Source organism: Moschus berezovskii, chromosome 24 (genome assembly GCF_049115385.1).
Source record: "Moschus berezovskii isolate FMDL1 chromosome 24, NW_MosBer_1.0, whole genome shotgun sequence".
Taxonomy (NCBI): domain Eukaryota; kingdom Metazoa; phylum Chordata; class Mammalia; order Artiodactyla; family Moschidae; genus Moschus; species Moschus berezovskii.
This window is the reverse complement of record NC_142483.1, coordinates 6,812,629-6,836,700: the sequence shown is the minus strand read 5'-3', so window position 1 is coordinate 6,836,700 and position 24,072 is coordinate 6,812,629. Positions and strand designations below refer to the sequence as shown.

At 43.3% G+C, this 24,072-nt stretch overlaps 1 protein-coding gene across 3 annotated transcripts in view; it reads right to left on the bottom strand.

Annotated features, from left to right (window-relative positions):
- Positions 1–24,072, bottom strand: part of LARS2 (leucyl-tRNA synthetase 2, mitochondrial) — a 146,473-nt gene that overhangs the window by 100,605 nt on the left and 21,796 nt on the right. For all 3 annotated transcript variants that reach the window (XM_055413611.2, XM_055413612.2, XM_088832001.1), the window contains exons 4-5: positions 19,492–19,583; positions 13,161–13,221 (exon numbers count right to left, since the gene is read on the bottom strand). In XM_055413611.2, coding sequence (XP_055269586.2) covers positions 13,161–13,221; positions 19,492–19,583 — 153 coding nt within the window. The remainder of the gene's footprint in view (positions 1–13,160; positions 13,222–19,491; positions 19,584–24,072) is intronic.

Sequence of the window (24,072 nt, the reverse complement as noted above, 5' to 3'; positions counted from 1 at the left end):
CAACACCACAGGAAAAAATGACAGCCCTATCCCCACCAGGAAGTGGTTAGTAGAGGGTCTAGACTTACAAGCCTGGGGGGCCAAGAACAAGGGAGCCCAGTCTCTCTGTATCAGGGCGGGGACTGAGGAGGTGGAGTGGAAAACTGGACTCTCCTACTCCTGCTGGACACCAAGCTTTTATAAACAGGACAGATAAATAACAAGGTCCTACTGCATAGCACAAAGAAACTACATTCAATATCCTATGATAAACCATAATGGAAAAGAATATATATAAAAAGACAAGCATATATATATATAATTGAATCACTTCTCTGTCAACAGAAACTAACACAATATTGTTCAGTTCAGGTCAGTTCAGTCGCTCAGTCGTGTCCGACTCTCCGCGACCCCATGAATCACAGCACACCAGGCCTCCCTGTCCATCACCAACTCCCGGAGTTCACTCAAACTCATGTCCACAGAGTCGGTGATGCCATCCAGCCATCTCATTCTCGGTCGTCCCCTTCTCCTCCCGCCCCCAACCTTTCCCAGCATCAGAGTCTTTTCCAGTGAGTCAACTCGTCGCATGAGATGGCCAAAACATTGTAAATCAACTTAAATAAAAATAAAATCCAAGTTAATATAGGGGGAAAAAAAAAAACCTTGGCAGTGTCAGTGGAGACCACAGGGGTGGGGGAAGGGGGTCTGGACTTCGACCCCAATCAGCAGTAATGAGGTGCCCCTCCATCTCTCTGATGGGCCAGTGTCAGAGGAGTTCAAAGAGAGAGTCAGGGAGTTCATTCCTGCTCCATAAGAACTCGTGAACAGGAAGATCTGATGAGCCTCTGGGATGGTGACATGCAGGAAGGTGGCCCATCCCAGTTCACTGGGACAGAAGATTCCGTTTTTGAGACCCTCCTAGGCCCCATCCTATGTACTTCTTCATCTGGCTGTTCATCTCGATGTCTTTGGTAATAAATTGGTACTCTAATAAGTAGCAGACTGCTTTCCTGAATTCTGTGAAATTCATGGACTCTTGCTAGCAAATTAATCAAGGAGGGGCTGTGGAAACCTCTGACTTAGAGTCAGCTGGTCAGAAGCCGAGGTAACAACCTGGACTTGTGAGTGGAGTTAAGAAGTGGGGCAGGGGGACTGTCTCGCAGGGCTAAGCGTGTAACCTGTGGGGTCTGACACCATCTTCATGCAGACGGTATCAGAACTGCGTTAGAGGACACACGTCTGGCGTCAGATGTGAGGCTGGCGTTGCAGAGTACTGAGAGTGTGGGGGACACACGGGAGCGTGGTTTTCCTCTAGAAAAATCATACGGAGAACATTCTCTGATCATAACGCTGAGTTTTAAAATGTCGAGTTTAAGAAGCTAGACACAAAAGAACACACATCGGTGAGTCCGTTATGTAACTATGAAAAACACTGGTAGGTGGTGAAACTGAAAACAAGGCAGGGGTGACCATAAATGTCAGAACAGTAGTTCCATATGACGCTGGTAGTGGGGAGAGATGAAGCTGCAATTGGAAAAGGGCCCCCAAAGAGCTTCTGGGTGCAGTGAAGTTTTATTTCTTAACCTAGGTGGCGTTTGGTTGCACTTTCAATAAAGTGTTCAGTTTTATGTACATACTTTATGCTCTAGTCTATCCATGTCTAACATTCCACAAAGAAAGAAGTTATAAAACTAATCTTGTATTTGCAAAAACACTGCCTATTTTTTTTTAAATCGCATTTTTATTATTCATTTATGCTCTACCACATGTCAGAAAAAACTAATGGTAGGTCTTATTGTGATTCCTACCTAATAAGGTTTGGGAGTACGATCATTCCTAAGGTCCTTTTTTTCTGAACAGAAAAACAAAACCACAGACATACTGCATCAGGGTGGGACCCAGAAATCTGTGCTTTAACAAGCCCTCTTGGTGATTCTGAAGCTTGCCAATGTTAGAGAACCACTGGTCAAAGCACACACATAAATTAACCTTGTTATTTTCATGGAGTAATAACATTCTCTGCAAGGCCTTGTGGATATTGCCTCCCAATGTGTGTAGAGCATCTCGTGGTGTACACCTACAGGCACCTGTCCGGTCAAAAGTTGTACTGGCTATCATGCAAAACTGACTTGAATATCTGATTCAGACATGGGGATGAGGCTTTGCACTCTTGTTTTCTAAAGTATTTGAGGAGTGAGCTAATCTCTTTAATAACCGTAAGAACCTGAAGTTCAGAGGGATAACAGATCATGCCCACCCTGTGTGAACAGCAAGGCCCATCACCAAAGACCAGGCCTCTGGGATGAGCGTCCAAGATCCGATCTCCAAGAAGCATTTAACAAGCATTAAATTGGGAAATTCTATTCCATGAGCCAAAGCATGCATCCTTCATAGGGCTCATGACCACAAATGGGCATGAGGATAAAACAAACTATTCCCTGTTTCCCCAGGATATCTCCTTCTTCAGTTAGGGTTGAGGAGTCCAAGAATGCTATCCTGGCTGAAGCAACTAGAAGCTTCCCCCCATGTTTTAGGCTGGCAAGTACTGAGCTGGCACAGCAGTGCACAGGGTCGGCTGCATGCGTGCTAGGCATCCGATGAGACACGGTGACAATTCTGAACACTAACCCTTACTCACCAGCACGGAGCTTCCCTGAAATGAAAGCACTCGAGACAAGCTGCCAGTTCATCTCAGGTAAAACAAAGGTATTGCCTCTTCCCTCCCAGTCAACAGAAGAACATTTGGAAGAAGGTTATTTTTTTGATTTTGAGGGACAGCAAGTAATCCAGAGCCAGAGATCTTCCAGACAAATGGCTTCACTTCTGGCACGACCTGAAGGAGGACTCAGAGAGTCAAACACTTCGAGGCCCGGTTGCATGTTGTCAAGGCAACCAGAGCTCTGAGCTTTCACAACTGGCATCTTCCCAACCAGGTTTTCAGGCGATCACTTGCCCTAAGTTCTTTTTGTTTTAAAGTATTCTTTAAACTCTTTTAAAATAAAAACTGTTAAAAATGTATCTTTCTATTATCCTAGAAGCCTCATTCTTTCCTGGGGTTTAATCCCTCCTGTCAAATGTCTAGTCCTCTCTGTAAATAAAATTCCACGGTAGTCAGGGCCTTGAGGCAATAATAGTTTTCACTTTGTAATCATACAAAGCATGCCGTCTTTGAAAATAAACTCATGCAGCTATGGTCCAAAGAACTTGTGTGTTTTGGATGAAAAGACAGTACTGGTTCCAAACCATGATAATGACAGGACGGTGGCGGGGAAGAAAAGGCTAAACAAAGGCCAGCAGAAGTGCAGGCAAAGAAACCCCGGTAGAAAAAAACACTTATATGACAAGCAGGGAAACCTGCACAATGTCTGGTATTCCCTGATTTTATGGTATTATTGTTCATTGTTGTAGGTGTGATTGTGGAACTGTGAAGAAGGAAGGAAGGGAAGGTGAAGGAAAGACTGAGCCTTCACCTGAGCCTTCATCTTCCAGTGATACATAGTGACTCTTTTCAGATGAGGTTATGCGATGTCTGGGGCTTGTCGCAGAATAATTCAGAGCAGAGAGGTACAGGTGAAATAAGACTGGTCACGAAGCAGCAGCTGTTGACGATGGGTGGTGAGTCTTTGGGGGTTGTCTGTGCTATTCTCACTTTTAGGGTAGGTGACAAATTTTTCATAATAATAATATTATTTATAAAAAAGAGGCAAGAGAGAGAAGACAAGAGGAAAAGGAAAGCAAGTAAGTCAAGGAAAATGGCTGAGGCCGAGGAACAGAAAGAGGACAAGGAAGGGGAGAAGGGAGAGAAAGAGAAGCACAGGCTGCGTGCGCACGGTGGAGACGCCGTGAACGCCTCCGCAGCCCCAGAATGCATGGAGGCCGGGCTGCACGGTGGAGACGCCGTGAACGCCTCCGCAGCCCCAGAATGCATGGAGGCCGGGCTGCACGGTGGAGACGCCGTGAACGCCTCCGCAGCCCCAGAATGCATGGAGGCCGGGCTGCACGGTGGGGACGCCGTGAACGCCTCCGCAGCCCCAGAATGCATGGAGGCCGGGCTGCACGGTGGAGACGCCGTGAACGCCTCCGCAGCCCCAGAATGCATGGAGGCCGGGCTGCACGGATGGGTCAAGCTTGGAAAATGTCAACGTCAGAAAAGTCAGTCCCAATAAAAATTCTGATAGAGCCAGTTCTGACGTGTCTCTTCCACCACTCTGGGATAACCACACTCCGTCTCAGCCAACACTGCCTTCAGGGAACCTGGCGGGGGGTGGGGGGGGGCGCCCACTTTGAATTTGTTTCAATGGCTGATTGTCTTGGGGGCAGTAATCCCAGATTATGATGGGAATTGGGAATGCTGGGCAAATCCACCAGTCTTATTACCAGGCACCAATGTGTATGGAAGACAGAACGTAGAAACATGGGAAGAAATCAAACCCAGGAACTTAAAATTCAGTGACAGATGGGGCTTCCCTGGTGGCTTAGTGGTGAGGAGTCTGCCTGTCAACACAGGAGCCACGGCTTCGATCCCTAATCCAGGAAGATCCCACATGCTGCAGAGCAACTAAACCTGTGCGCCACGACTACTGAGCCTGAGCTCTACAGCCCGGGAGCTGCAACTACTGAAGACCGCACACCCTAGAGCCCGTGCCCTGAAACAGAAGTTACTGCAGAGAAGCTTGCTCACCACAACTAGATTAGCCCCCACTCGCCACAACTAGAGAAAAGTCAGCGAATCAATGAAGACCCAGCACAGCCAAAAATAAATAAATAAAATTAAAATCCAATGAAAATGATTGCTAGTAAAATAAAAGCTCGTTAAGATCTCCATAGTAAAGAAACTCAGCAAAGAGTCAATTCTTGATTACTCCAGTACAGGAGGCAAGTTAATCCAAGCACCATTGATGCCCAGTCCTTTGTATCCATTTTGTTTTGTTACATTGAAGGATGAGTGTTTAGGGATTGCTCAGCAAACACCATAAACAATGAGTTAATAAAGTTCTGCTCTCACAGGTTCCACAGGCATTACTTTGAGTCCCATCTGGTTGGAACTGTCATTTTTTTTTTCCTCTTCATATGCTTGCTGGTTTTGAAGGGAACTCCTAGGAATTGCTCCCCAAACAATTATCCAGATGATTCCTGATAAAAATCAGGCCCCAGAGCCTACTCCAATCAAAACACACAGTTAAGGACTGGTCCAGAACCAGCTTCAGGCACCAGAGCATTGGTGGGAGGGCACAGGGTCAAAGTCAGAGACAGACGTGCCTCAGTGAGCCATACCACAAAGCGCAGAAGTTAACAGTGTCACTGTCCCAAGGAACTCACGGGGCCATCCTGAGCACCAGTGCACGATCACCAAGTCCACAACCTGAAGCCATGAAAACAGAACGCAGGTCACACCTCCAGAAAGGCTGCTGCTGATTCCACAAAGAAAGTGCTCCACACACACACAAACGTGTCTGATCGCTCTCACTGCACGGTTTGGAATTTTATCTCCTCTTTCCTCTTCCTGTAGGAGATGTTCAGCTATTCAAATTCAGCTTTCAGTTTCTTCCTTTCCGAATCAAGATGATACAAGCTGTTTGGGGAATAACATCGGATAAGTGAAACACAGTGCTGAGCTAAAAAGCACCGTGTGATTATTGTTCTGGCTCACCAGAAAAGTATTAATCCCAGAAATGCGTACTTTTTTTTCTTTTAATTCAGAGAATCAAGCATCTAGAGGGAGGAAGGATGAGACCATGACAGGTTTTCTCCATCTGGGGGAGGAAGAGAAGGTTTATGATTTTTTAAATATTCTGTTGACTGTCAACTAGCCGTCTCCTTAGTTCAGTTCAGTTCAGTTGCTCAGTCGTGTCGGACTCTTTGCAACCCCATGAACCGCAGCACGCCAGGCCTCCCTGTCCATCACCAACTCCCGGAGTTCACTGAAACCCATGTCCATTGAGTCAGTGACGCCATCCAACCATCTCATCCTCTGTCGTCCCCTTCTCCTCCTGCCCTCAATCTTTCCCAGCATGATGGTCTTTTCAAATGAGGCAGCTCTTTGCATCAGGAGGCCAGAGAATTGGAGTTTCAGCTTCAACATCAACCCTTCCAGTGAACACCCAGGACTGATCTCCTTTAGGATGGACTGGTTGGATCTCCTTGCAGTCCAAACACCACAGTTCAAAAGCATCAATTCTTCAGCGCTCAGCTTTCTTTATAGTCCAACTGGAGAAGACTCCTGAGAGTCCCTTGTACTGCAAGGAGATCCAACCAGTCCATTCTAAAGGAGATCAATCCTGGGTGTTCATTGGAAGGGCTGATGCTAAAGCTGAAACTCCAATACTTTGGCCACCTCATGCGACGAGTTGACTCACTGGAAAAGACTCTGATGCTGGGAAAGGTTGGGGGCGGGAGGAGAAGGGGACGACAGAGAATGAGATGGCTGGATGGCATCACCGACTCGATGGACGTGAGTTTGAGTGAACTCTGGGAGTTGGTGATGGACAGGGAGGCCTGGCGTGCTGTGATTCACGGGGTCGTGGAGAGTCAGACACGACTGAGCGACTGAACTGAACTGAACTTCCATACATGACATCTACTTAAATGCCCAGTTTTTATGAGACGTCAGGATTGTTATTTGCAAACGGCACAGATTTACCCCATCAATTATAAATAAACTGTTCCTCTACCTCCTCACTCTGCTGCTCTGTATGATCCATCAGAATGCAAAAGTTTCATTAAAAAGCACTGGTGGTTTCTGGGGAAAAGGGTATCAAGAATGCATGTATCTAAAAGATTCTCAGAGAAATGTTAATATGTCTCACTATGATTATAAATTTTTTTTCTTTTTCCTTATATTTCTTCTGGTTTTTGCTTTATGTATCTTTGTTTCTTTGTTGTTAGGTGTCTAATGGTTTATGATGTCTATCTTCTTTGTGGATTGTACCTTTTATCATGAAAAATATTCATCTTTGTTTCATTTTTTAAAAAATAACTAAACTTAAAAAAAAAAAAGGATGCATGTATCTAAAGTTGTTTCCATTACTCCCATTAAAATGACCATCTTGCGGGGATTTCCCTGGTGGCTCAGTGGTAGACAATCTGCCTGCCAATGCAGGAGACACAGTTCAGTTCCTGGGTCAGGAAGATCCCACATGTCACAGAGCAATGAGGCCCGTGTGGCACAGCTACCGAGTCTACGCTCTAGAGCCTGGGAGCTGCAACTACTGACACCCATGCTCCACAACAAGAGAAGCCATCCCAATAAGAAGCTCTGCAGCGCCACAACAAGCAGTCCCCTCTCACTGCAAGTAGACAAAAAGTCCGCACAGCAACGAAGACCCAGCACAGCCAAAAACAAAGAAAGAAAGACAGAAAACCATATTTATTTAAAAAAATGACCAGGAGAATATAAAGATGGAGGCTGAAGGAACTTCACCAGTACAGGAAATAACACAGGTGCCACTGACATCCAAGAAACATCAAGGAAGTTCGGCCGATAGGATTAAGTTACAGACAAACACCATACGCCAAAGAGCATCTTCCCCTCTTAAAGACAGACTGGGTTCGTGAGAAGCAGGGCTCTGGCACCCCTTATTTGAAAGAGCGAGTCCAGAGAGGAGAATGGGCTATGGAACAGATGGAAAGCCTACAGACTGGACACCCATGGTCATGGGCATCTGTGACCGCAGCTCACACCACAGTAAAGATCAGAGCAAAGAGAATGATGCCCCAGGAGCTATGGGTCCCCTGAGCCCCGACAGAAATAAAGGAGGCAGAGAGAATGACCAGAGCTTCCACTCTGCTCCCCTCAAGCGGATGGATCTCTGAACTGATACACGAGTTCACCTCACTCAGGAAACAGGCAGAAAAATCCACAAGGGGTCCGAGAAAAGATTCTGAAACAAACAAGGAGAGCACAGCATTTCAAACTTGTGAAAAGGTTTACTACAAGCAGCAAAAGATAAATTTTTAAGAGCATCGCCTTGTATTCTCAAGAAATTTTCTGAACATACGTGGTCTGTGAAATGAGGTAAGATAGCAAAATAGGAAGAAAAGAAACGTATCTGGCCAAGAGGCTTGAGGAAGAGACTGGGAACCAAATGAGATGAGGAAGACTGAGAATTAATCTAAAAACACAATAGCAGAATATTATTGGCATTAGAAACCACACAAAGCAGCCCTGATTCAATATGAACTGAATCAGTGATGTGGAAAGCAAACAGGAGACGTGCTCCCAAAAGGCAGAGGAGAACAAAGGGACCAAAAGCATGAGAGAGGTGGTGAAAACGACGGCAGACAGTGAACACAGCACACACTGAGTCAGTGTTCTTGAGAAAGAGTCTAGAAAACTGCCATAAGGAAAGACTCATACTGCGGATCAAAAGTGGGCACTAAGCAATAGACAAATTAAAAGAGAAAGGATGGAAGATACACTCTGAGGAAAGTTTTAAAAAATTGTCTCTGGCAAAGGCAGGGACAAAAGGAGTCCAACAGCACCAAAATGAGAGCAGAAAGATCACTGTATTACAAAGAGACGATCCGGGCTGGCCTTAGATTTCTCTATCAGCAGACAATGGGCAGATGGTTCAGTTCAGTTCAGTTCAGTCGCTCAGTTGTGTCCGATTCTCCGCGACCCCATGAATCACAGCACTCCAGGCCTCCCTGACCATCACCAACTCCCGGAGTTCACTCAAACTCATGTGCACAGAGTCGGTGATGCCATCCAGCCATCTCATTCTCTGTTGTCCCCTTTTCCTCCCGCCCCCAACCTTTCCCAGCAGATGGTAGTGGCTCCATAAATCGACACGTGATAAAATTGCACAGAATTCCTCCTCCTCCTCACACATACATACATAGGTACACACACTGTGTGTACAGATAAAAACCAGTGAAATCTGAATAAGATTTGTACTCTGGTTAATAGCATTATGCCAATGTTAATTTCTTGGTTTTGATATTACACTGTAGTTGTTTAAAGTGATACCATCGGGAAAAGCCGGTGCAGAGTTCATAGGCTCTCTCTATATGACCTTGGCAACTTCCTGTGAGCCTATGATTTTTAAGACAGTAGATCAAGGATCAAGGTGTACTAAAGGAATTTGAAAGGAAAAAGCATGATATATACCCCAGGAAGCTGCTGCTCACAGGTGAGAGCAATGAAAACTCATTCTGCTATGAAAACAGTATGCAACATCAGAAGACTCAAAGCAAGAGCTAAAATATCTAAACATTTTCCCACAAATCTAGATTTTGCAGATGGGCGGTCATGCTCTGTAAGGTCTACTGACGGGCACTGAGACTCGCTGAGGGTCATTCCGTCTCAGTAACTGTTGTGGAGATGACTTCAAAACCAAAAGCAAAGATCTATGTTTCTACGTTAAGAAGTGATACGTGATAAGAAAAATTACAAGAAGAAGAAATTAGGCCCCAAATTTCAGAATATACCCCAAAAGCCTCTGGAAAACAGATTCAGAAAATGGAAAGTGTATCTACCAGCTAATCTCCTTACCTTACATGGGAAACAAAAACATACATACTGTTCTATTTTTTACGTTAATACTGCTAAACACATTAAAAAAAAAAAAAGACACTTAAAGGTATCGTTTAGAAGAATAAAGAATTGATATACTAGTTATAAAAATAAATACAAATAGCTTACACTTCGCTGTTAAAGACTCTAGATTAGCCAAAAGATGATTTCTCTCAAATGCTTTTGTCCATCTTTTAATTTTTTAAATTACATATGTGGTGAATCAAAAGAATTCAACAACTAAAGGATAAAAATGCTTTTAAATGGGCAGAATACATCAAGGAAACAAAAACACAAGATAGTAGGAATGGCACTGTCGATATCAAACAATAAGAAAAAAACCTCTGTTACCAGATAGTAAAGTCAATTATAAAGCAACTGTAACTAAAAATAGTTTAGTAATGATATTTTAATCAATGGATCAAATGAACAGAAATAGAACCTAGTGTATAATAATAGTGTAAAAGATCATGACTATAATAAAGGTAGTCTTTAGAGGAAAATACTGTTTGAAAATAAAAGAAACAACTGGTTATTAGAAAAAGTAGGAATTCCTTAGCTCAATTCCAGTTAAGTGCAAAAATTAAAAATTAATTGAGATATAAATGTGTTTATCTGTCTGAAAGGCCTTTCCAAGAAAATATCTGTGTGCTAACAATAATCCCATGCGTGCTGAGTTGCCTCAGTCTAGTTCTACTCTTTGCAACACTATGGACTTGCAGCCCGCCAGGCTCCTCTGTCCATGGGATTCTCAAGGCAAGAATACTGCAGTGGGTTGCCATGCCCTCCTCCAGGGGATCTTCCCGACCCAGGGATTGAACCTGTGCCTCTTAAGTCTCTAGCATTGGCAGGCAGGTTCTTTACCGCTCGCACCACCTGGGAAGCATGCGAGGCAAATGATAAATTGAGGGAAAATATTTGTAACAAAATGAAAATCATTAGAGAAAGACAAACACCATCTACCTGTATGGACAAAAGACATGGTTAGATCAATCCCACGCCCCCCGCCCTCACCGCCAAATTCAAACATTCATTAAAAGCACGGAAAAAACTCATTATCACTAGTAATAAAATAAGTACAGAGGAAAATAACTAATAATTTGGGAGGGTAAATATGTATGACCTTTATGGAGGATAATTTGGCAACAGCAAAGTAATATAAGCAAATTATACCTATAACTATCTTTAAATTCAAGTACCACAAGCTTTAAACTTGTTCATGGATTTTTTAGGATTCATACTAAGGAAACAAAATATGTGCACTAAGGTATTTGCTCCAAGTGTTGGGGGGTGAACACACCAGTCATAAATTAGCCAGGGGACGTGCCCAGGCCTACTGCTTGGGTGACCAGCAGTAAAATGCCATCAACAGAAGTGTCCACGTTTTAGAGTTTTCTAGAGATCTCAAGAGAGAATTATGGGTGCCTGGCCCATGGGAATTGTTTAGTAACTGTTAGACAGTGAAAGCAGGAGTGGTGATATTCATCTACAACCCTGCACTTCCAGGCTCAAAATCCCTTAACTGAAATGCTTGTGGTCAAACTGCGCTTCAGAACTAAGAACTTTCTGGATATTAAGAAACAACAGTATATTTACCTAACTAGGTCTGGGAAAGCACCTGGTAATCAATCATTGTACTATTCCTAGAGTAAAACATACATGAATATTCATTTAAAGTGAGATAAACATCAGTTTAGGTCAGGTTTTGCAGTCAAATGAATTATGAAAAAACTTTCCACTTTCAGAGTTTTCTAGACTTCAGATTTTTACAAGAGGGATTGAGAACTTGTACTTACAATAGACAAACATTAGAATCTATCTAAATGTATGATAATCCACCTGCCAATGCAGGAGACGTAAGTTCAATCCCTGGGTCGGGAAGATACTCTGGAGTAGGAAATGGCAATTCACTTGAATATTCTTGCCTGGGAAATCCCATGGACAGAGGAGCCTGGAGGGCTATAGTCTACAGGGTTGCAAGGGGTCAGACATGATTGAGCACACACACAGGGGTAGGTTACATAAATTATGATATATTCATAAGATGGAAAACTATATAGCTATAAAAAGTCACTTTTCCCAAAGACTATGTAATAAACTAGAAAAATGTTCATGAACAGCAGGTTAAAAGAAAAAAAAGCAAAATAAAAAACATGATTTATGAATTCGATTTTGCAAAAGAAAATTACATACATATTTATAATTCCAGAATAAAAGACTACAAGGAACCATACAATGATGTTGGATTAATCACACTGACTTGTGTTCTTCTTTATACTTTTCTGTGTTTTCTAATCCTCTGTGATAATCTGGAAAACAACCCATTCATTTTTGAACCATTAATGGTTGCTGTTCCTGTGTAGGACTAGCCTAGTTCTCACCCTAGAGAGTTCTCTGGCCGCCCCCCCCCCCAAAAAAGTTAATCACTAAAAGAGTTAACAAGCCCATCTCTGCCCTCAAGGAATCTACCAGCACATCTCTGAAGAGCTCAGGGCATTACTCAGTTCTCTCCACAGTAGAATACGTTTCATCCTCTACCAGCACTTCCCCACTGGCTCCTCAGGACAGCCTGAGTCAGGCACCAGGACTTTTTCACACCTCCACCAAACAAAACCCTGATGACCTTGCAAGTAAGGGATAAAAATGGCAACAGTGCTGCAATGAGAACTTAATTCAGCCCATGAACTCATCTAAAGAAGCTAGAAAAAAAAAAAGACAAAAGTAGGGACTGTTTAAATGTGTTTGGTTTTCACTCTTTTTCACTGTACTCATCAAATTGCAATCTTTAAAAAACCACGGGGGAGGAGAAGATGATCATCTTTCAGTTTTTCCCAGGTGCTTCTCATGAGTAAAAAGGATGTGAACTTGAACTTGACAGACCCAGCAATGAAAAGCATTTTGTGAAGTAAACAGGACGCTGAAAGCGATCACAGCACTGGTTCATGGAGAGGACGAGCAGGAGTCCACCTTACCTAACAGACCACGCAGCAGTGTCTAACTGGGGGCTTTTGGTCACTGCTTTGTTTGTTCTTTTACATCTTTTTTTAAAAATTAATTAATTTATTTTAATTGGAGGCTAATTACTGGCCATTGCTTTGAAGGGTTCAGCCACATTTAGCCTGGGTGTTCCTAACATTCGGGTGGTCTTCACTGAACTCCTCCCAGGTCTGGAATTCTCCAGGGGTTTAATACACAGTTTGAAAGCATTTTATACTAAAAGGCTATTTATCGTGAACCTCAATTCCAAGTGGGACAAAAGAGATAAATGATCCATCGACCTACACCTAATCACTTAAAGGGACCACATGGCTTGATATTTAATCACTTACATAGACTTCAATAGTCTTTTTAAACTAACGCTGATAATAGGAGCAATCCTTGTGCAGAGCTTTTTCCACATATATAAATCACAGCCAACTGGGAAGTTAAATAAGAAGTTAACTCTCTTAGCTTAATCCCTCAGAAAATTACTTCTCTGCAGGCAAATTATCCACTGGGGATACTTTTTCATTTGTGGAGTGCTAATCCTTCCTCCCTGCTTTCTGCCACCCTCCTTTCCCTCCTCTTGACATGAACAGAAGGAAGATAAAGTAAATGAGCACAGGCCCCTGTTCACTCAGGACTATGGTTAAAATAAAGACCTTCTGGGAAAGAGGTGACTTACCCTGTCCCAGCTGAAACACAGGCCCAGTTGATCAAGCTGTTTCCTCATGTGTCTAATATTACTGTGAAACAAAGGGAAGAGGGTTTGGATTTTAGAAACAGGAAAAGCCATAAGCAAATTATACTCTGAGATTGTGAAAAGGAGACTGGAAAAGTCTAGATGATTCAAAGGGCTTTAAGTGTTGTTTTGCTCTGGCCCAAAAAAAAAAAAAAAAGTTAATCACTAAGAACCAACGAAAATATCTGCTTAGTAGAAGACAGCTATTCTTTGGACACTTGCAAAATCTACTAAAAGTCATGAGTCTTTGCTCCTGGGGACTGGCCTTTTCCTTGGCCATTCAGAAAGGCAACCCTCTTGATTTGTGCACTCCTGGCACATCCATATGCCTGGATCCTGCACAAATTTAGGCCAAGCACTTACAAATTTAAAAGCACCTGAAATAAAAATCTTAACATGAAAATTTCAGAAATCCAGGAGAAATCACACAGGGCTTTGTCAATCAGAACCTGAAAACTGAAACTCTCAAGCAACTGGAAAAGAGGAGAGAAGTAAAAAAACCAATCTTAGCATGAAATAAGAAAATAGGAAATATTCTTTTTTCTATTCAATTTTTTACTTAAAAACATTGTAACCTTTTTTTATTGAAGTATAATTTACAATGCTGTATTAGTTTTAGGTATATAGGAAGGTGATTATTTTTCAGATTATTTTCCACAATAGGTTATTACAAGACATTGTGCTATTCAATAGGTCCTTGTTGCATATCTGTTTTATACACAGTAATAAATATATGTTAATCCCAAACCTCTAATTTATTCCCCCGCACCCTCCCCTGTAAAGGTCTTCCCTGTAGCTCAAACGGTAAGGAATCTGCCTGCAATGAAGGAGACCCAGGTTCTATCTCTGGGTTGGGAAGATCCTCTGGAGAAGGGAATGGCAATACAATCCAGTATTCTTGCCTGAAGAATCCCATGGACAGAGGAGCCTGGAGGGCTACAGTCCATGGGGTCGCCAAGAGAAGTCACAACCGAATGACTAACACTACTAAACCACAAATTTATTTTCTATGTCTGTTTTTAAACAAGTTCATTTGTATCATTTTTTTAGATTCCACACATAAGTGATCTCATGATGTTTGTCTTTGTCTAACTGACTTCAGTAAATATGATAATCTTCAGATCCTCTTTTTTTGGTAGGACTAATTCATTTCTACTGTGTACCCTCTGAGTTCAAGCAGACTGAAAATATGAAAAACCATGAAGAAGTTCCCTAGGTGATCTCTGATTAGCTAACAATCAGTACAGTTCAGTAGCTCAGTCGTGACCGACTCTTTGTGACCCCACAGCATGCCAGGCCTCCCTGTCCATCACCAACTCCCGGAGTTTACTCAAACGCATGTCCATTGAGTCAGTGATGCCATCCAACCATCTCATCCTCTTTCATCCCCTTCGTCTCCTGTCCTCAATCTTTCCCAGCATCAGGGTCTTTTCAAATGAGTCAGTTCTTCGCATCAGGTGGCCAAAGTATTGGAGTTTCAGCTTCAACATCAGTCTTTCCAGTGGATATTCAGGACTGATTTCCTTTAGGATGGACTGGTTGGATCTCCTTGCAGTCCAAGGACTCTCAAGAGTCTTCTCCAGCACCACAGTTCAAAAGCATCAATTCTTCGGTGCTCAGCTTTCTTTATAGTCCAACTCTCACATCCATACATGACTCCTGGAAAAACCACAGCCTTGACTAGACGGACTTTTGTTGACAAAGTAATGTCTCTGCTTTTTAATATGCTGTCTAGGTTGGTCATAACTTTTCTTCCAAGGAGTAAGCGTCTTTTAATTTTATGGCTGTAGTCACCATCTACAGTGATTTTGGAGCCCCCCAAAATAAAAGTCAGCCACTGTTTCCACTGTTTCCCCATCTATTTCCCATGAAGTGATGGGATCAGATGCCACGATCTTAGCTTTCTGAATGTTGAGCTTCAAGCCAACCTTTTCACTCTCCTCTTTCACTTTCATCAAGAGGCTTTTTAGTCCCTCTTCACTTTCTGCCATAAGGGTGGTGTCATCTGCATATCTGAGGTTATTAATATTTCTCCCAGCAATGTTGATTCCAGCTTGTGCTTCATCCAGGGCAGCAGTTCTCATTACGTACTCTGCATATAAGTTAAATAAGCAGGGTGACAACATACAGCCTTGATGTACTCCTTCTTCTATTTGGAACCAGTCTGTTGTTCCATGTCCAGTTCTAACTGTTGCTTCCTGACCTGCACACAGGTTTCTCAAGAGGCAGGTCAGGTGGTCTGGTATTCCCATTTCTTTCAGAATTTTCCACAGTTTACTGTGATCCACACAGTCAAAGGCTTTGGCATAGTCAATAAAGCAGAAACAGATGTTTTTCTGGGACTCTCTTGCTTTCTCCATGATCCAGTGGATGTTGGCAATTTGATTTCTGGTTCCTCTGCCTTTTCTAAAACCAGCTTGAACATCTGGAAGTTCATGTATTGCTGAATCCTGGCTTGGAGAATTTTGAGCATTACTTTATTAGTGTGTGAGATCAGTGCAATTGTGTGGTAGTTTGAGCATTTTTGGTATTGCCTTTCTTTGGGACTGGAATGAATACTAACCTTTTCCATTTCTGTGGCCACTGCTGAGTTTTCCAAATTTGCTGGCATATTGAGTGCAGCACTTTCATAGCATCATCTTTTAGGATTTGAAACAGCTCAACTGGAATTTCATCACCTCCACTAGCTTTGTTCATAGTGATGCTTCCTAAGGCCCACTTGACTTCACATTCCAGGATGTCTGGCTCTAGGTGAGTGATCACACCATTGTGATTATCTGAGCCGTGAAGATCTTTTTGATATAGTTATTCTATGTATTCTTGTCACCTCTTCTTAATATCTTCTGCCTCTGTTAGGTCCACACCATTTCTGTCCTTTATTGAGCCCATCTTTGCATGAAATGTTCCCTTAGTATCTCTTGAAGAGATCTCTAGTCTTTCCCATTCTATTATTTTCCTCTATTTCTTGCACTGATCACTGAGGAAGGCTTTCGTATCTCTCCTTGCTATTCTTTGGGTATAGCATTCAAATGGGTATATCTGTCCTTTTCTCTTTTGCTCTTTGCTTCTCTTCTTTTCATAGCTATTTATAAGGTCTCCTCAGACAGCCATTTTGCTTTTTTGCATTTCTTTTTCTTGGGGATGGTCTTGATCCCTGTCTCCTGTACAATGTCACGAACCTCCATCCATAGTTCATCGGGCACTCTATCAGATCTAGTCCCTTAATTCTATTTCTCACTTCCACTGTATAATCATAAGGGATTTGATTTAGGTCATATTTGAATGGTCTAGTGGTTTTCCCCACTTTCTTTAATTTAAGTCTGAATCTGGCAATAAGGAGTTCATGATCTGAGCCACTGTCAGCTCCCGGTCTTATTTTTGCTGACTGTATAGAGCTTCTCCATCTTTGGCTGCAAAGAATACAATCAATCTGATTTTGGTGTTGGCCATCTGGTGATGTCCATGTGTAGAGTCTTCTCTTGTGTTGTTAGAAGAGGGTGTTTGCTATGACCAGTGCATTCTCTTGGCAAAAGCCTTTGCCCTACTTCACTGTGTACTCCAAGCCCAAATTTGCCTGTTACTCCAGGTGTTTCTTGACTTCTTACTTTTGCATTCCAGTCCCCTATAATGAAAGGACATCTCTTTTAGGTGTTAGTTCTAAAAGGTCTTGTAGATCGTCATAGAATCGTTCAGCTTCAGCTTCTTCAGAATTACTGGTCGGGGCATAGACTTGGATTACCATGATATTGAATGGTTTGCCTTGGAAACAAACAGAGATCATTTTGTCATTTTTGAGACTGCATCCAAGTACTGCATTTCGGACTCTTTTGTTGAGTATGATGTCTACTCCATTTCTTCTAAGGGATTCCTACCCACAATAGTAGATATAATGGTCATCTGAGTTAAATTCACCCATTCCACTCCATTTTAGTTTGCTGATTCCTAGAATGTCAATGTTCACTCTTGCCATCTCCTGTTTGATCACTTCCAACTTGCCTTGATTCATGGACCTAACATTCCAGGTTCCTATGCAATATTGCTCTTTACAGCATCGGACCTTACTTCTATCACCAGTCACATCCACAACTGAGTGCTGTTTTTGCTTTGTTATAGCAGTTGACTAGTGAAGTGAAAGTGAAGTCGCTCAGTCGTGTCCGACTCTTTGCGAGACTGTAGACTACCAAGCTCCTCTGTCCATGGGATTTTCCAGGCAATAGTACTGGAGTGGATTGCCATTTCCTTTTCCAGGGGATCTTCCCAACCCAGGGCTCGAACCCGGGTCTCCCGCATTGTAGACAGACGCTTTACCGTCTGAGCCACCAGGGAAGTCCCCTAAGACAGTGCTTAATCATTATCCTCCTTTACAGATAAATAACCTGAGGGGCAGAGAGGTTAAGTAATCTGCTCAAGGTGAATGGCTAGGAAGAAAGAAAGGCAGGATTTGTACCTATGTGACCTGATTCAGGGGCCATCTTCTTTACTGCTATGCTCTTGGCTCTGTTAGTAAAGAATCTGCCTGCAGTGCAGGAGACCCCGGTTCGAGTCCTGGGTTGGGAAGATCCCCTGGAGAAGGAAATGGCAACCCACTCCAGTATACTTGCCTGGAAAATCTCATGGACAGAGGAGCCTGGTGGGCTGCAGCCTATGAGGTCTCAAAGAGTCGGGCATGACTGAGTGACTAACACTTGCGGAGAAGCTGGCAAACTTGTTCTGTAAAGGGCCAGATGGTAAATGTTTCCAGCTCCATATGAGCCATACAGTCTCTGTCACAGCTACTCAATTCTGCCACTGTATCATGAAAGTAGCTATGAACAATATATAAACAAATGGGTGTGGCTTGAGTTCTAATAAAACTTTATTTATAAAATCTTTTGTGAAAGTCACTCAGTCACGTCCAACTCTTTGTGACCCCATGGACTATACAATCCATGGAATTCTCCAGGCCAGAATACCGGAGTGGGTAGCCTTTCCCTTCTCCAGGGGATCTTCCCAACCCAGGAATTGAACTGGGGTCTCCTGCATTACAGGCGGATTCTTTACCCACTGAGCCACCAGGGAAGCCCCACTAGGCAGGGCCAAATTTGGCCCATAGAATTTGCTAATTACTGTCCTGCTGCTGCTAAGTTGCTTCAGCCGTGTCCGACTCTGTGCGACCCTGTAGACGGCAGCCCACCAGGCTCCGCCGTCCCTGGGATTCTCCAGGCAAGAACACTGGAGTGGGTTGCCATTTCCTTCTCCAATGCATGAAAGTGAAAAGTGAAAGTGAAGTCACTCAGTCGTCTCTGACTCTTCACGACCCCATGGACTGCAGCCCACCAGGCTCCTCTGTCCATGAGATTTTCCAGGCAAGAGTACTGGAGTACGTTGCCATTGCCTTCTCCAATTACTGTCCTGGGTGATATCAAATTTACACCATATTTGACCTTTTTTATTTGAATCATCATTTCCTCCTTTTTTCATCACTCTTATTACTCCAGAATTAACCATAATTGGAAAAGTGGGAACCAGGGATGAGGAAGAAAAAAGAGAAGTAGAAGGTGCAGAAGATGGTTCTTTTGGGCAAGATAAAGCAAAGGAAGGTGAAAGACAATGGGGATAGGCCTTGAACTGCCCTCTACACCTCTGAGGGGTACGGTGAGGGATGGCTTTATGAAAGGAGCTGGAGTGAGCCCAGAACATTGTGCTGGGTTCCAGGACAAGTTCCTCAAGGCTTTATCAGGAGGAAGAGGGATGAGCATTGCCTGAGCATATGGCAGCCTGAGGCCACAGGGGGACTCAGACTGTCCTCCTTGGAGAAAGTCACACCTAGAATAAAGTGGCCATAGATTTCCTTGGTGACGATCTGTGTTCCGTTTGCTTCAGAAGGACGAAGCCAAAAAAGTTACAAGAATTTGCAGAGAAAATTACAATGTGGCATTTGGATATGGCTCAAACTATGGTCAAGAAGATGAAGAACACTGTAGAAGTATAACAAATGTCATCCTTTCTTCCTCCTTCTTCCTTCCAAATGCAAATACTCACAGGAAGAATAACTGTAAATCACAAAGTATCAAAATGCACACATGAATGAATAGCCAAACACTTTGTGTTATTTCTTAGATAAGAATACAGTGTGAGAAAAAGCAGACACCAATATAGACAATCCTTTTTTATTGCTTGGCAGACTGCAGTGTTTTGTTTCCTTTGCTTTCTATTTCTCATGCACAGGTTTAAAAAAAAAAAACTGTTTAAGGGTAATGTATACAAGTGCTTGAATACACCTGTAAACACATACCTTTGCGTCCAGCTTTCTGGATGTAGATTCCTCTCGATCGCGGCATTTTCGGCAGGCAATCCAAATGCATCCCAGCCCATAGGGTTGATAACCTAGCATCCAGAAAAGAAACATCAGTCAGGGCAGATTGCTAAAGTCTTTATCAGTATTCTCTGCTGGGCAGTGAGCATTCTCTCCTAACACATCTCATCCCTCCCTGGATGATTTCAAGCTATGCTATTGAAAGCCAGCTGGCTACCTAAGACATGAGCACAGAAGGGAATTTAGAAAGTTATACACCAAGATGCCAATAGCAGTTATCTCTGAGTAGTTGTTTTCGTGACTATTTTTTACTTTCTTCTACTTCTTCTTCTTCTTCTTGTCTGTATTGCCTGTAAAGAACCCAAACAGTTTTTCTGAAATTAGAAAGTTTCTTTCAGTTTCAAAGTAGGTATATATAAAAATGCATATAGGCATTCCAAATGCTCACCTTATGTTAGTTTTCCAGTTAAGGAGCTATGCTGTCCCATAGGGTAGCCACTAGCCACATATGGTTATATAAACTAAAATTAAAATGTAGTAAAATTTAAAATTCTGTCCCTCCATCACACTAGCCACCTTTCAAGTGTACAATAAGCCACTCTGAATCACTACCTATAAGATACATCCATTTTCCAAAGAACCTCAGATCTCTGGAAAGGTCTGGGGATCCTCGAACCTTAGTGCCTGAAGAAGCTCTTGAGATGCACCCTCTATCTCTGTTTCCTCATTGGACAGCCCAGGCAACTGGGGCCCAGAAAGAGGAAGCAGCCTCGCCAGGTGACACGAGGAGCAGTTACTTCAAGCCAGGACAGGCATTCATTTCTGCAAACGGATGACCAGTCACAGCTCATCTGGTAGCTTCAATAGCAAGTTCTCTCAAGCTACCTTCCGTGCTGCAAACGGGAACAATGGCTTGAAACACAAGCTGTGGCATCAAGGGACAGCCTCAGAAGACCTCCTTTGAACACTCAATCCCCTACCCTTCTCTGATGCTGATTTCACCCACAACGCCATAGACACAACTTGTCCCAGAGCCAGATTTCCGAAACTTGCCTATAGGGGAGGATGGGCTGAGGCGGCTCTGGTATTTCTAGAAATAGCCCTTAATGGCTGGCCTTCTTACTTTCTCTCAAGCTCCTGGTCTGTCCACTGCCACAAGCTGGGTTTATGTGTTTGCAATCATGCAAGAACCTGAGCGTCTGTTCACACACATCTCCCAGAACAGTGATGGCCGTTTTGTACATATCCTGTCATATCCTGATGGGACATTTTCCACTAAAGAAACAGCTCTCATTTTCTTTAATTGTATTAATTTATGGCTGTACTGAGTCTCTGTTGCTGCTCAGGCTTTTCTCTAGTTGCGGCGAGCAGCAGGGGAGGAGCTACTTTTTGTTGCAGCGCTCGGGCTTCTCCTTGCAGAGGCCTCTCTTCTTGTGCAGTACAGGTTCTAGGGCGTGCGGGCTTCAGAAGTCGCAGCTCCCTGGCTCTAGAGCACAGACTCAATAGCTGTGGTGCGTGGGCTTAGCCTTGGCATGTGGGACCTCCCCAACCTAATGACTGAACCATGTCTTCTGCATCGGCAGGTGGATTCTTTACCACTGAGTCACCAGGGAAGCCCTCATTTTCTAAGTAACATTTTCCCCTGATTATAGAAATAATGTTTATTCACTATGAAAAACCTTAATACATACAGAAAAATATTCAGAAGAAAATAAACACCCTTAATTCTACCATATAACCATACATAACTGTTATTTGGTACATGTATACTTAATTTTTAAAAATTGAGATCATATTATCTCCATTTGTGATATCTCCTTTAAAAAAAAAAAATCACCGTGTACCTAGGGTTTTCTTCCATCTTTTTGTCTTATTCAAGAACTTTCTGAGATACAAATGAGTATCACCCATGGCCATCTCTGCTCCAGGTCCATAAACACCTACAATTCAAAGTGTCCCAAACTGGATTCATACTCGAATCCCAGTCACCAGATCTGTCCTCTCCCTAGTCCCTCTTAGCAGGTGGCAGTAAGACAACAGGCATGGCCCTCCCAGCAGCAGATGCCACTTGCCTTAAAGTCATTCTTCCATTCTGTGATTATTAAATATTTTAAAACTAGGTTTTTGTTCTGATGGAACGATTCCATCTCAAGAACAAAGACCATGCATCTAAATTCAGAGCCACTGTAACTCCTTTGGCTGATGGTGCTGGTTTAGTTGCTAAGAGTTGGGTTCAACTCTGCAATCCCAGGGACTGTAGCCCACCTGGCTCCTCTGTCCACGGGATTTCCCAGGCAAGAACACTGGAATGGGTTGTCATTCCCTTCTCCACCCAGGGGTCGAACTGGAGTTCCCTGCATTGGTAGGCAGATTCCTTACCACTGAGCCACCAGGGAAGCCCCACACCTTTGGTTAGTGAGTGGGAAATGTCCACAAAGGCGTGCTGCTCAGCAGGCTGTGATTTGGGGGGAAGGATCCTAAACCCAAACCTGTCATTCACTGGCAGCGGGCCCTGAGGCATATCACTTCTGCTGAGTCTCAACTATCAGTTGTGACTGAAAGCAGCCCCCTGAACTGTTAAGAATCACACCCTGAGGTACGTGTGGCGCACCCAGCACAGTGCAGGCACCCAGGAAATGGCAGGGCTGGCTGCAAGTGGCAACTGCTATCATTGGCTTGATCTTCAGCACCTCACAAGGTCACACATCACCGGTTCCCTTGTCAGTTTGCTGCCACTCCAGGAGGGGCTGGTCCACCACATCCTCTGCTGTGCTTCCCAGCCTGGGAGTCTGGGAAGAGTGGATGCCCTGGACTTCCAGCCTCAGATGACATGACTCCCAGAGAATTCCCAGTGGTTAGGACTCTGCAGTCTCACTGCCAAGGGTCTTGACCCTATCTGAACCCTGCCAAGGGTTCAATCCGTGGTCAGGGAACTAAGATCCCACAAATGTGTGGCATGGTCAAAAAAAAACTCAAGAGATGACATGACTACCTCAGTCCCTGCATCCACTCTCCTGAGGTCAGTAGGAATAGGCTCCTCTTCTTTTCCTTAATTGATGCTTCTCAAATTACGAGCACAATACAGGCTTATTTTAACAAGTGAAAGGACACAGTACATGATACATAAAGGCAAAGCTGATCATCTCCCCACTCCACCCCACCCCTACTCTCAACCAGCCTTTGTGTCCTTCCCCGCCTTTCTCCTCGCTAAACGCAGACACACAAACATATGCACACATATAGGAGCTGGCTGGTTTATTTTTATGGAAATAGAACCTACTATATACCATTTTATAACCTGTTTTTTTTTTCATTTAACATGCCATGGACATCTGCAAAAAATATGTAAGTATATACATGTGTATGTATACATGTCTTTTTAAAAAAAAATTTAACATTCCCTAGGAATATCTAATTCTATGTAGTTTTTGGAAGTTGTCAAAATATAACCCAATCCAGTGAATCTTTGAGACCTGAAGTCTCTTTTCCTCTCGCTAAATGTGGCCAACCCAGAGTGTTTCATCTTTACAAAGAGCTCCCCCACCCCCGACCCGTCTTCTAAGAATATGCTCCTCCTCCAACTTATTATCATCCTGCTGCAGACACTCACAAAACCCACCTCTGGCCACGGAGGAAGCAGCTGGTGGAGTTGTCTAAGAAAATACAGCTGGGCGTGTGGACACACACAGAAACGGGAGGTAGACAGTGACTAGGGGTGCTGATCTGCTTGAAGGACCCGGGCCCAGTTCCCAGCGGGCCCCATTCCTACTATATCTCCTCTGGTTCTGTGAGTTATACCAGGATCTGTCAAAACACACAAAACCTCCTTCTTTGGTTAAACTGGTCTCAGCTGGGTTGCAGTCCCTGGGAGCCAAGAATTCTGACTAAAACACACACCTTGTAGCATACAGTTTTCTCTGGAGCATTGCTTAACCCACAGATGGAAAACGTTTCCTGCACAGATTTTTCTCTCTTTTTAATTTCCAAGAGTTAAACAATAATAGTAATGGAAACCCCACTTTGGGGATTTGTGTTTGATTACTAGAAAGTTCTGCAACGCTTCCATGGACAACGCCAGAACACAGCTTCCAGAAGTGCTTTAATTCACCTGGGGCTGGAGACAGTGCTACCTCGCTGGCAGAATAATGTAACTGTTGTGTAACCATGCTCCAGAAGGAAGGGGAAAACTTAGTTATCACTTGGTTTCTTCGTAGGGACTGCCAAAGTGGCAGCAGTTCAATGTTTCTGCCCATTAACATGCTGCCAGGTTACCATCTATATTTTTAAACAAAGTCAATACAGAGACAGTCAAAAAATCAGTCTGGATTTACATAATATACTTACTCATTTCTATTTTTGTGTTCAGATGAAATGAACATGAAAAGATATATTCTTAGCTCACATGTTACCCCAGTTGTCTATGAAAGTAAAAATTTGAAAATTCTTAAAGCTTCTTAATTATTTCATAGTCTTACCAAAAAGGAACAATAAACAAATGTCTGCCCTGAAATATAGACTGTGGGGAGTCAGGATAGTCCTTTCCACCATGCTGGACACCAG